Consider the following 14,404-nt stretch of genomic DNA (forward strand, 5'->3'; position numbering starts at 1 on the left):
GACTCCTCTGAATTATTAATAATTTACAATTGAAAAGCAAGGCTTTCCAGCCAAGAGAAGGATGGTACATTTTAATATCGGCTCTGCTTAACACTAATTCTTTGATTCGTGTTTTAGTGGACTGGACTGTTGTGAGCTTGTTTAAATGTAATTAAAAAAAAAAGTAGACTGGAAGAAAGGGCTTGGGAGAGGTGGCAGTTAAAAGGAAACTCAAGTTCTTGACAACAAGAACAAGGAAGTAAAAAGAATATGGTTAAGCTCTCATTTAGGTTATTTTCTTAAGTCATACCTAACCCTATTCCAGAGATCCACACACAAACACATACATAAAACACCCACAAGCTGTCCTTAAACACCTAGACTCAGAAATCACGTTTGTATGAAAATAATTTTAAATGGAAACTGAAACACAAACATTCTGATAGCCTTCACTCAAGATCCACAAAACTGATCTATCTCTAAAGGTCCCCTGAAAGTCCCTTTCAACCTCAGAACTTCTTTCACTTCCAAATATCTCCAAATGGGCCAACTCAAAAATATTCATGTTTATAAATATGATTTCTCCCCCTCCAAGAAACCCTAGTTTTTCCTCCTACAGCCTGGGCCTACCTCAACCACTATCTGCCCCAGGACATTACAGACTGCCAATTACAATCAAACATAATTACCAAACCTTTAACCTGTCACCACCCTCTTAAAAATACTCTCATCTCTGAAGATTAATCTGAAGTAATCATAGATTTTCTTCCTTTTCACTTCCAAACAATACTAATCCCATATTAATCATACGTAGGTGCTCTCTAACCTCTAAAACAGCTCACTTAACAGAGGTGGTTGCTGCCAGGACAGGCCAACACTAGCTCCTCTCTCACCACAGAATGGACATCTATCTTTAACATAATTATACCACTGGATTGGTCAACCAACCTGGGACCAACACTGGATCCCCAAACACATTCACAATGAGCGTTACTCTAAATAACTCTCTCTCTCTGACTTCAAGATCTTTGTTATCCCCATTTTTCTTCTCTTCTAAGGAGCTGATAAAAATCATTCTGTGCGAGAGAACCTTCATAGGTTTCTGTTGATGTTCTCATAAGAAAAACAGGTCTTCTATACCTCTAAAAGCCAGTCTGGAGTTCCATTACTGTGAGGACAACAGGTCCATAAGCTTTTCTTCTATGCCCTAAGGAGAATACGTAGACACATACTACTTTCCCTGAAGTTACAAGACCCCCCCAAAATCATCCCAAAGAACTCCAAGCACTGATTAATCATTGGCCAAGATATCAAAAAAAAAGTCACCTCATTCCAAGATGTAGTGCATACTTCTCCAAACTGAGACCACCACTCTTTAGAAGCTTGTCTATTGGAGTTTTGCCTCCCAGCACTTCTTGCAAACCCTTCTGTCACCCCTTCTGACTTTCCACTGATTTTTCAGCTGTTTAATTTTAAAGTGTACATAATTTACCCATGAGAAGTCAAGATCTTTAAAAACAGGAAACAAAGGCAGACAACAGAAAAATTTCAGTACACACAGAGAAAGTTTTCAAAAGGATATCAAATTATAATACATTTCACTAACAGATAGAAGCTTTATACTTACAGTCGGTACATACTCAGATGGAAATTTGTTTGTTGTGTAGGATATCAGGAGACATGTTTTACCAACGGCACCATCACCCACAACAACGCACTTAATTGTCTGCATCGTTGAAACAGTTTTGTATCCACTTTAAATATTTCAAATTTGATGATGACCTACAAAAAGATTAAAAAATACTTCTCTTAATTATTTGTACTTACACATATACTGTTTTTCTTCAATTAGCAACAGGCTCACACATTCAGAGCAATAACAGAATCAGCACCTCAACTACTGGGGCTAGGAGAACCGAAAAAGAGAAACAGTGATTTGCAAATAGGAGTCAATTTTCTTAAGTTTCTTATGCTCAGTTGTTTTCAACTTAAAAAGTGTTTTTCTTAAAAAATCAAAAGGAACATAAAGAGCAGCACAGTTCTTTTTATAATGAAGGAGAAGAGGCTATTTCAGAATGAATCCCCCTTAGTATGTCAAGGGTTATTTTGTGCAACTTTTCCTTCAGTTGTATGTGCCTCCACATGCGTGTATACACATATATGTGTACTAGATTGCAAAAAAAGGCCACTGCTTCAAAGAATGGCCCCTTCACCCCATCTAAAATGGTCACTCAGGCCATAACCAATAAGCAGCAGAGCACCATCACCTCCGCCACATACCAGACGGGCATGAAGAACTAGACAAACATCAGGGTGATCCCTGGTCTCAGTGGCTGTTTCAGTACCAAGCTGTCAAGCTACTAATTCAATATTTATGGCATGAAGAGATCAAAACCTAGACTTTTAGAATGAAAATGATCACTCTAAAGAACTTATAAACAGATACAATTACTTTAGCTTCTTTTACTATAGTCCTCCATTCTAAGACGCTATTGATTACAATACACCAAAGATTTATTAATTTTATCAATCCTGAGATACTTGTTTTTACACTTAAGCATTTCTAAAATCAGAACATATCTTTACCGAAGGTTCCTTACACTTGTTACCAGCCATTTTACCCCACATGTTGACACCTATGAAACTGGGATATATGACATCTTAGTGGAAAACTGTAAGTTTCTCTGAAAGAATAAAGAACACCACTACCTATATATCTATTTTTAAGATTAAATTCTTTTTCTTATAATTCTGAAGGGATTACAATTTCTTGTTAGCTAGAAATGCCACCTTATTAACATAAAAATGTCAACAGAATTAGATGCCAGGCCTCTATGGTCCTCTAATAACCTCCGCAACTCTTAAGCATGACTTAGGCCTGTTAACATCTCTGTATATATGTGAGGAATGGGTAACATACAGGAAATATACATTCTTCCATTCTTCAACAAAACCATCTTGACTGCATTTCTCTTTATTTAACCTCCTTTTATTTTTCTCTTCTCCCTGTAATGCACTAGAGGACAATGCACTAGCATACTCATACTAGGTTAAGGATCTTGACCCCTAAATTAAATCAAATTATTTATAAAAATAATCACACTACACCAAGTGCTAAACTAATTCTAGAGAATTATTCTAGAAGAATGTCTTCTACTGATTAATAAAAGCAGGAAGAGAAAACAGGAATCGCTGTCTTCTCACGGCTCCTTAATCCACCCTGGAAACAGGATGTGCTCTGCTTAGTTGCTCCGTCGTGTCCGACTCTTTGCAACCCCATGGATTGTAGCCCCCCGGGCTCCTCTGTCCATGGGCATTCTCTACGCAAGAATACTGGAGTGAGTTGCCATGTCCTCCTCCAGGGGATCTTCCCAACACAGGGAAAAAACCGGGGTCTACCAGCATTGCAAGCAGATTCTTTACCAGCTGAGCTACCAGGGACTGCTAAAAAACAAGGTCTTCTGTAAAATTTATTTCCAATTCAGAGTGAAGAAAAAAAAGGTAAGCAGAGACTTCTGATCATCCTACAGAATTATCTTCCTAAAAATAAATTATGCCTAAAAATAAATTTCAAATTCAGTTCTTGCATCTTCCATGTCTCATGGGAAATTATGGGTACTTTCATTTTACATAGAGTTTAATCATAAACACTGGCCAGAAAGTAAGGTTTGAGCAGGGTGGCAGAGACTGCTAACAATCGCTCCTCTCTTCTTTAGTAATACTGGAGCATATGGCTCCTAGTAAAGACAACATTTCCTAAATTCTTGTGCAGTTAGATGTGACCAAGTTCAAGGAAATGGGGATGGAAGCAAAGAGTGTAATTTCAAGACCAGCCTTCAAAAACAAGGGAAATAGTTTCTCCTGTCCCACCTGTCCTTTAGGCTAGAATACATCATAACAGATGTGAAAGCAGTCACAGTGAACCAGGAGACAGAAATTATAGCTAAGGATGAGTAACACAATAGGAGAGGCCAGCCCTGTATTACCTTCCAGGACTTATACAGGAGAAACTTTGCCTTCATTAAGTCCCTAGTATTTTGGACTTCTCAGTTACAGCAGCAGAACTGAATCTAATCTATTTCACAGACTCTAAAACAACAATTCCAAAACTATTACCTCAAGCAATCACAGTCAGGATTACCTGAAGTGAGTTTGTTATCAATTCAGATTCCTGGACCCTCACCCCAAATATAATAAACCAAATCTCAATACTCCCTATGTAATTCTCATGTACAGAGAAATCTGAGAACTACAGCCTTATATGATTACCAGACAAAAAATACCAGTAACAAAAGAATGCAAACTAAGATAAACACAACAGGCATTCAGATATCCAAGAAGTGAGTTTCTTAAAAGTAGAATCCAAATTATCATTGTAAATTATCTATATCACCCAGGTATTTAGTAACACAAAACTCATGTTGGATACTGAGAGATCATGAACCAAGATACTTCGGAGGTGCTTTAATACTGGTTCAACCTAAGCGTCCTCAAGTAACAGTGCCAGTGCCAACACTTACATGGCACTTACTCGGTGCTACATACTGTTCTAAACATATTACACATATTTGTACATGCCATCCTCTCAACAACTCTGAGGTATGTACTATACATCCCTGTTTCACAGGTAAGAAAAGGAGGGCTCAGGGAAGTTAAGTAACTAGACCGAGATGACTGAGCCAGTAAGTGGAAGAACTGGAATTTAAGCCCAAGTAGTCTGTCAAGGTTCTGCTCTAAAACTCTATACACTATACCACTTTCTCCTGAGAAGTGACATTAATAAAAACAAATATGATCACTACAAATGAAGTGGCACATATATGACAGTTGCCAGCATTAGGCAGAGGAAGCTAGAGGAGCAGCGAGGAAGAGGGGTTAAGTTCATTTTCTATTTCTTCACCCTGCAGATTACCACTCAATCTTTACTGGGAAGAGGGGAAGCAAGAATTTCTAAGATAGAGTTCACGCTTCCACTTTCTATCTGCTTCTGCTGTTGCTAAGTCGCTTCAGTCGTGTCCGACTCTGTGCGACCCCACAGACGGCAGCCCACCAGGCTCCCCCGGCCCTGGGATTCTCCAGGCCAGAACACTGGAGTGGGTTGCCATTTTCTTCTCCAGCGCATGAAAGTGAAAAGTGAAAGGGAAGTCGCTCAGTCGTGTCCGACTCCTAGCAACCCCATGGACTGCAGCCCACCAGGCTCCTCCGTCCACGGGATTCTCCAGGCAAGAGTACTGGAGTAGGTTGCCACTGCCTTCTCCATCCACTTTCTATCTATATACTCACAAATCTTCCATTTCTTAGGCCTCCTAACCTGACAGTTCAGCAATCTATCAGAAATTGGTTGTGGGACCCCAGGTAAGAGCACTGGTTCACGAGTCAGACTGGCTCTACCACTCTAGCTTACGTGACCTCAGACAAGCTATTTAACTGCTGTTTTCACTTATCTCAAAAATGAAAATAATACCATTCTCATCAAGTTGACTGAAGAAGATAATAGATGTAAAGAAGTAAAAATAGTGCCTGGCCTCCACTAAATGCTTAGTAAATGTTTACACCTACTCTTAAATGAGTAAAGTCTTTACTACAAATGTAGTCAAATTTAGAGTTATCATTACAAAGGTAGTCATTTCAGAGTCAAGTTCCAATTTAATTAGAATACTTCCAGATGTTCAAACTGGTTTTAGAAAAGGCAGAGGAACCAGAGATCAAACTGCCAACATCAGCTGGATCATCGAAAAAGCAAGAGAGTTCCAGAAAAACATCTATTTCTGCTTTATTGACTATGCCAAAGCCTTTGACTGTGTGGATCACAATAAACTGTGGAAAATTCTGAAAGAGATGAGAATACCAGACCATCTGACCTGTCTCTTGAGAAACCTGTATGCAGGTCAGGAAGCAACAGTTAGAACTGGACATGGAACAAGAGACTGGTTCCAAATAGGAAAAGGAGTACGTCACGGCTGTATATTGTCTCCCTGCTTATTTAACTTATATGCAGAGTACATCATGAGAAACGCTGGGCTGGAAGAAACACAAGCTGGAATCAAGATTGCCGGGAGAAATATCAATAACCTCAGATATGCAGATGACACCACCCTTATGGCAGAAAGTGAAGAACTAAAGAGCCTCTTGATGAAAGTGAAAGAGGAGAGTGAAAAAGTTGGCTTAAAGCTCAACATTCAGAAAACTAAGATCATGGCATCTGGTCCCATCACTTCATGGGAAATAGATGGGGAAACAGTGGCTGACTTTATTTTTTTGGGCTCCAAAATCACTGCTGATGGTGATTGCAGCCATGAAATTAAAAGACGCTTACTCCTTGGAAGGAAGGTTATGATCAACCTAGATAGCATATTTAAAAGCAGAGACATTGCTTTGCCAACAAAGGTCCGTCTAGTCAAGGCTATGGTTTTTCCAGTGGTCATGTATGGATGTGACAGTTGGACGGTGAAGAAAGCTGAGCGCCAAAGAATTGATGCTTTTGAACTGTGGTGTTGGAGAAGACTGTTGAGAGTCCCTTGGACTGCAAGGAGATCCAACCAGTCCATCCTAAAGGAGATCAGTCCTGGGTGTTCACTGGAAGGACTGATGTTGAAGCTGAAACTCCAATACTTTGGCCACCTCATGCGAAGAGCTGACTCATTGGAAAAGACCCTAATGCTGGGAAGGATTGGGGGCAGGAGGAGAAGGGACGACAGAGAATGAGATGGTTGGATGGCATCACTAACTCAATGGACATGGGTTTGGGTAAACTCCGAGAGTTGGTGATGGACAGGGAGGCCTGGCGTGCTGCGATTCATGGGGTCGCCAAGAGTTGGACATGACTGAGCGACTGAACTGATTCTGCAAAGCATTTGACGTGTAATATTAATAATTTCATGTATTAAAGTGTCACCAGATGACCCACAGATGGGGAGTAAGTAGGGGACCAGGGGAGAGACTGTTTTTGCAACATACATAATGGCAGCTTCAACAACATGGAGCAAACTAGGCCAGGCATGTTTGTAAATCCTATGTTAACTCTCTCTTTAAACCATGTCAAATCACTGTAACAGCAAAGGGGCTATGTAGAACCAATTTACCATTCTGCTATCCAGAGTGGCTAGAAAAGTCATTTTGCACCAACAGCTAAATACTATTTCTTTTTAATAATGAAGTTCATTTGTACCATAACTTGGAACTGGTTGGTGCTGAGCAACTTTAGGCACAAAAAATGACTGCCAATCATAAGGAAGAAAAATTGTGAAATAAGGTGATCTTCTACATTCCTTCCCAGTATCTACCACTCTTTCTGACAGCCACACCAAAACCCTTCTCTTAGGTTCTTAAATGCTTCGGAGGTTCAAATTACCCTTCAAGAATCTCTAAAGTCCCTTTAGTTTTCTGGGATTCCTGAGCTCTATCTAGATTTAAAGAGACTATGGGGGACTTCCCTGGTGGTCCAGTAGCTAAGACTCTGAGCTCCCAGCGCAGGGATCGTGGGTTTGATCCCTGGTCAGGGAACTAGATCCCACATGCTGCAACTAAGACCCAGCACAGTCAAATAAATAAATATTTAAATAAAAATAAAGAGACTTTGGAACTCTCTCTTTAGCATCATTATTAGCTAGATGCCAACTAAACTCCACCAGACAATGCAATCCCTGAGGAAAAGAATTCACACAGGGGAAGGAAACAAAGCTCCCAGCCACAGATGCCATGCACCATTCTAGGCATAAGCCACAAAGAGCACATGAAAAGATTTGGGGGTTAAGCATTTGCTGATAAGCATGTTTTGCAAAGAAAATATGTATTCTCAATCAGATTATTATATCCTTTATAAAACAATGTGAAATATTAACAGTAAACAGTGTGAATAAAACCCACGTCTAATTTTTGCTATTCACTGTGGTAAAACTAACTAGTCTTTGTGTAGGATTCCTGTCACAGAACTCCTAAACCCTTTAAGTTCCCCCAAATGATAGCAGTATCTTTTGGCATTCATAATGAGCCCCTTCCTAATAGTGACTAAGAAGGGGCCCCTGGATAGCCTTGAGATGGGACTGCTCATCAGAAAGGCCAAGTAATGAGAGGGTTAGAATTTTCAGCCCTATCTGCCAATCTCAGCAATAGGGGACAGGGAGGAGGGCACTGGAAACAGCTCTGTGAAAACTGTTGAACAAGAAGATTTAAGAGAGCTTCCAACTTAGTCACCACATTGTGCTGGAGAGTGCCTGCCTAGAGAGGACCTGTATCCCATACCCCAAATTTTCTATCAACCAGGTAGCAGGGCGGATAGCCTTGGAACCCCATCTGCAGCTGCTGCCTAAAGCTGAGGCAGTCTTGTGGGGCTGAGCCCTTAAGCTGTGGGGTCTACGCTAATTCTGGGAGTTAGTGTTAGAATGAAATTGACAGAAGTGATATCAGAAAAAGATATCATATTCACACTAACACAAAATAAACCCAAAGTAATACTCTTCTCATCTGAAATACAGTTCCCCCTGAAGCAACCCATTTTCATATTTAAGATACAAGAAAGAGACATCAAGAATCTAGAGAATAAGAACCCTGAATAACAAGCCTGCCTTACGTATCTGATGAAACAGCTGCTCTGGCTACAGGATTAGACAGAATAAATGGAAACTGGTACGACTTGTCTCTCCTACCAAATTCAGTTACTTTCAGAGAATATGGTGTATATAACCATTTGCAGTTCTACCCACAAATTCTATTACACCTCCGCCCTAGTTGCCTTTCTCCCCCAAAACAAGCATTATACTGTAAAAAGCTTGAAAGGAACATTTAGTTTCAAACTAAATTTATGAGTTCATCCAATATTACTTAAAAGAACCCAAATAAAGGATATGATTTTTCTTCAAAATTTGAATATTCCTTAATGAACTGAATCTCCATCATTTTGCAGATATTCTGGCCTAAACGCAAAGGACTTGCCCCAGTGCCAGACAGTTAACACCCATGTATCCTGATAGTCTTTCCCAACTCTTCAGAGTTCAAGCAAATACATAAAACAAGTCACATAAATACAGTTCTTTTTGAACTTGATAATCTGTTTTCAGAGTCCTAAGTAAACAGGAAATCATCTTAGAAAACTTTGGTGCTCATTCAAAAGGTCAAAACAATTCAACTACTGCTCAAACTTATCTGCTCTAATTAGATCCAAAAGAAGCTTAATATGATCACATGATTTGCCTCAATTTTCAACAATAAATGTGTGCATTCCAATTTGAACAATAAATTAAAACCAGAACTCTATAAATTAACTTTCTGTTAGTAAAAAGCAGACAACCCTTGTTGGGAGAGACAGTCCTCACGGGTCTCTTGTGGTCCTAAGCATCTTCTAGGTATACTAAGTATGCAAGGCCCTGATCACTCTATCCAGACCATGTCACAGGGTTATGTTTGCAGCAAACAATCTTGAAGGGTACAGTAAAGTCTCCCTCTGGGACAAACAGCAAGGCTGCCTTCTGCATGCTACTAAATAGTAGGTTCCCCAAGCTCAGTATTCCTCAGCTATGACACAAACCCACTGCCTCTCCCATCTGGAAGTCTCAGGGGTAAGCGACATAGCACACAACACTCTCATCTCCTGCTGCGGGCTGTGGCTTAATTAAATTCCTTGTCTCTGACCCATGTTTTCTGCCAGCATCCGTAAAACAATACAAGGCTAACATATTAGCTTTTAAGGGGAGTAAAATAAAATCCCCAACCCTGTTTACTTAATTGACTGAGCTCTATGAGAATGATTTTGTTGTGCACTTAAGTTGTGCAAGTAAATAACAGAGCAATTAGATGATTTCTTAGAATAATTAACAGAGTAGAGGCTAGGTTACCAGGTCTCATATCTTATGCAGTATCCAAAAGTTTTCTTTACAGAAAACCCTCCTGAAATAATCAACATTTTTTTACACCTTGATCTCCTCACTCATGCCAGTACATAGTCCCTAAGAGCTGACTGGTTGTTTCAATTGTTTATGTTCCATCTTCCAGGTGTCTGTTCTAATAGGAATAAATGAGTGAAGGCCAGAATCCTCTATCAAGAAAGGTGATAAAATTAAGAACGTATTTTTTTTGCTTTAAATAAAGCTAATAAATCTGCTATTTTTGCAAAAACCGAACATTATTTTGTTCTCCTACCCTTAAATAGCTGTGAAAGTGAAAGTATTAGTCACTCAGTCATGTCGGACTCTGTGCAACCCCATGGACTGTAGTCCGCCAGGCTCCTCTGTCTACGGAATTCTCCAGGCAAGAATATTGAAGTGGGTTGCCATTCCCTTCTCCAGAAGATCTTCTGACCCAGTGATGGAACCCAGGTATCCTGCATTGCAGGCAGATTCTTCACAGCCTGAACCACCAAGGAAGCCCCTAATAGCTGTGAGTACGCTTATTTTCCCCCCAAATTCTACTTATTCACTTCTAAAATTAAGTCATTATATAAAGTTAAAGGATGAAGTCTCCTGGTACATGTCTGAGAGCCCTGTTGTTGCTTTTCTCCTCTTGATTTTTTAACATGAGACTGGCAAATATATGTAAAATTTGCACCAAAATTAGTCAAAGAAATCAGGGATACAGACTTGGGCAGAATGTGATAACACTATAAAAGCCTTTGATTGCTGAAGAGATAATGGGTTTTTCTCCCCTCTCCTAAATGTACTTTCCAGATGTTACATAAAACAAAAGTATCTTTGGGCAAAAACATCTCAAATTCTTCATTTATCTCTCCCCCACAAAATGGCAGCAAAATTTCTAGTATCTCCAGCTGACAATTAGATGCATTAACATATGCAAAGTGTTGAAAGGCAAACATTAGGCATTCATTAAAGCAATTACTCAATTCTTCCATTCTCTACCACTTGTGAAAGAAATTGATATATATTGTGAAACCACAACCTACATGAGACAGTAGAGAAGCGGGTGCCAAATTAAGGTTCTCTGGGTCCTTGAGACAACAAAAAAATGAAGCAACTGTCAGGGCAAAAGTGCTGACAGTAGCACTCATAAAACGAAAGATTATAATCCTATGTGGTAAAAAGATGTTTTCAGCAGGGCTCGAAGTTTGCTGTGTCAGCTTCATTTCTGAAAATGACTTCATTCAGAAATGTCTGATCCAGTAAGAACAGGAGTCCTTATTTTTAGAACCTTGCTGAGTTTTCCTTCCTCAAACTAGCAAAAATTAAGGGATGCTAGCCAAAGTAATCATTTTTTATTGTCTTTGTGACTCAAAAAACAAAAAAACTGACCCCAATTATTAAGTATCTACTAAGCTATATAATTTCTGAATGTAATATATTTCAAAACAATTTGGAAAAACTGAAGAGTATGCAAAAATGTATAAGAGTACTAAGAATCTGATTAGAAAAGAAGGGAAATTACAATAAGATTTTCTCTCAAAATATTCAAGACTTGTAGATTTATTCACTCATTCAACAAACACTTAATATGTGCCAAGTACTGTCCTATACACAGCCATTCCCCCCTATGCCTGGAACAAAGTTCATGTCCCCTTGGGGCAATGATCCTAAGTGGTATGTACAGACAATAAGAAAATAAGTATCACCCCCTCACAGTCTTCCTTCATAATATTACTAATACAGACACCCTTAAATGCAGTTTTCCTATTCTGGTCTCTTAATTAAGGGCAACATAATTCTGTTCTCTTCATTAAGAAAGGGCAAGGAGATATTAAAACACACTCAAATCTCCCCTCAGTTTCCTGCAAAAGATCAGATAACAAAAGACAGAGGATTTCACAGATCCCAAATCCCAAGTCTAAATTTGCTACAGCTCTGAGGTCTGACAACCTAAGCAAAAACAGGACTGAAACTGCTCAACTAAGTGTGTGTATTACTCGGCAGCCCATCTAATCAATTGCCAATTGCCTGATACTATTTAATTATCTAATACTGTTTGGTGTTTATTTCAATGTCTATGCTTTTATCCATAAAATCTCTCCAAATCTTGGATGTCTAGCCTTACAACTCATCCTATTTCTATCCTAACTTCCCACCCCCAAATCCTACCTTATCTGAAACACATTCCCTAACTATTCCAGCTACCAGAAACTGCCCAAATTCTCTGAACTTCCATGGCAAGGCCCTTCTTAGCTCTTAAATTTCCTATCTCATGCTCTAGCTATACATGTCTCACTATATTCCTCAAACATGCCAAGTCCTGTCCTGTCTACAGGTCTTTATACTTGCTAAATAGTCCTTCCCCTGTTCACAACACCGTTTGATTTCTCATCCTTCAGATCTCACCTCAAATCATCATCTCTTCAGAAAATTCTCCCCTAAACACACTATGTAGACTACTATCCAGCCCCCTCCCTCCTTACTTCTACCATATTATCCTGTTTATTTCCACTATAGTATAGTCATAATCTATAATTATCTTGTTTATGTTATACTACAGTAAAGAAAGACAGGTAAAAAATAAGGAAATCTCTGTGAAGGCAGGGACTCTGCTGTATTCCTAGAACACAGGTCAATGCTGGACACAGCAGGTACTCACTGAACAAATGTAAAACACAACTGAGCACTTAATTATGTTGTTTTTATTCACATAAGTTTGTGTTTATTCTAAAAGAGTTTAAGCTCTCTAAGAGGAAAAACTAGGCTTATATTTTTTTATCTCCTTCCCAAGGCACTTAATACAGTACTAAGCAAGAATTGAAAATTTTAATGTACATAATCCCAGCAAGTTATTTCACATAATCCCAGCAAGTTACTTCACTTCTATATCTTTTCTCTACAGTAACATCTAACTCACAAAACTACCACAAAGAGAAACAAAGCAATGTGCATAAAACTATTGATTATCACCTGGTAGAGAGTAAACACCTAATCTGGCACCTTACTTTTATCCCCAATTTAATCTGCAAAAATCAAAATGGCCCTATGAAAAAGATCAGAACCACTGTTGTGAAATGAAATCATCTAAATACTATATATAAGAAAAATCCTTGCTTCTACTTGACAGGGTTAGGGTTTCCTTTCTGAAACCCCCTCACTCTGATCTCAAAGAACAGCTTAAACTAAATGCCACATTTGTTGCTTAAATTCCAATGTCACATTTGTAGCAAGAGCTTTTGAAAGGTTACAGAAAGGGTTGCAATCCACTTAAAGAAGGGACAAAGTAACAATTAATCATGCAACAAATATTTAGCAAATCTCTAATATACCCAAGAAAACAATACAGAGGAGTCAGGCACAAAATCTTTCAAGTCAAGTAGCCTGTGAGGGATTTGGGAGGCTTCCCTGGTGTTTCAGTTGGTAAAGAAATGGCCTGCAATGCAGGAGACCCGGGTGCCATACCTGGGTCAGGAAGATTCCCCCAGAGAAGGGAATGGCAACCCACTTCAGTATTCTTACCTTGGAAACTCCATGGACAGACAAGTCTGGTAGGCTACAGTCCATGGGGTCCCAAAGAGTGGACGTGACTGAGTGACTAACCCTTTCACTTTCAGCCCAAATTTTACATTTCCATTCCTGTGTGACTTTGGGCAAGCTTAACCTCTTTTCAAGACCTTGTTTCTCCATTAAAAACAGAAATAGTACTAACATAACAGGTTGTAATGATTAACTGAGTTACTCCTCTGTACAGCACTTAACATTCAAATATGGATACTTCCTATCATTGTGAACTGACCCAGCGTGCTGTGTGCAGAAGTGTGCAAAAGTTGCTTCAGTCATGTCTAACTCTTTGTGACCCCATGGGCTGTAGCCCACCAGGCTCCTCTGTCCGTGGGGATTCTCCAGGCAAGAATACTGGAGTGGGTTGCCATGCCCTCCTCCAGGGGATCTTCCCAACCCTGGGATCGACCACGTCTCTTCTGTCTCCTACACTGGTAGGCAGGTTCTTTACCATTAGCACCACCTGGGAAGCCCCAAAATGACCCAGATAAGCAGTTAATTCAGAATCTGATTAAGCAGTCTTCTACAGGGGGTTGTGTTTATACCCAATCAAAATGCAAAGTGAAAGTCAATGATATACCCTTGAAAATAAAACGTGGTTTTTACATTAGGACATGATACACAAAGCAAACTTTTGCTTTCAAAAAATATCAGAAACAATAAGGAACAAGGCTTCCACGTCTGGGCCAGTACCTACCAAATTTAATATATACATTCTTTGATCTGGCAGTTCCATTTCTAAGACGTTCTCCAAGTATGCAAAGAGGGAGGCACAAGCATACTTACCACAGCCTTGCTTGCAGGAGCAAAATGCACAACAACAGGGGAATGCTAAAAGAGGTTATATTATGAAGGAATATCATGCAACTGTTTAAAAAGAATGACCTATAGTGCCTGTTATGGACTAAATTATGCCCACCCCACAAACTGATATGCTGAAGTCATAAACACCAGTAACTCAGAATATAACTGTCAACAAGATGAAAGACAACCCTCAGAATGGGAGAAAATATGTG

The 14,404-nt window shown here is 39.4% G+C and overlaps 1 protein-coding gene across 4 annotated transcripts in view; it reads right to left on the minus strand.

The window, feature by feature from the left end:
* The window catches only part of CDC42 (cell division cycle 42), a 45,423-nt gene that overhangs the window by 19,490 nt on the left and 11,529 nt on the right, over window positions 1-14,404 (minus strand). For all 4 annotated transcript variants that reach the window (XM_081574556.1, XM_081574558.1, XM_081574557.1 and 1 more), the window contains exon 2: window positions 1,607-1,761. In XM_081574556.1, coding sequence (XP_081430682.1) covers window positions 1,607-1,711 — 105 coding nt within the window. In that variant the 5' untranslated portion in view covers window positions 1,712-1,761. The remainder of the gene's footprint in view (window positions 1-1,606; window positions 1,762-14,404) is intronic.

The sequence above is a fragment of the Giraffa tippelskirchi genome, chromosome 3 (assembly GCF_054371585.1).
Source record: "Giraffa tippelskirchi isolate mGirTip1 chromosome 3, T2T-mGirTip1v1.2.pri, whole genome shotgun sequence".
Classification (NCBI taxonomy): Eukaryota; Metazoa; Chordata; class Mammalia; order Artiodactyla; family Giraffidae; genus Giraffa; species Giraffa tippelskirchi.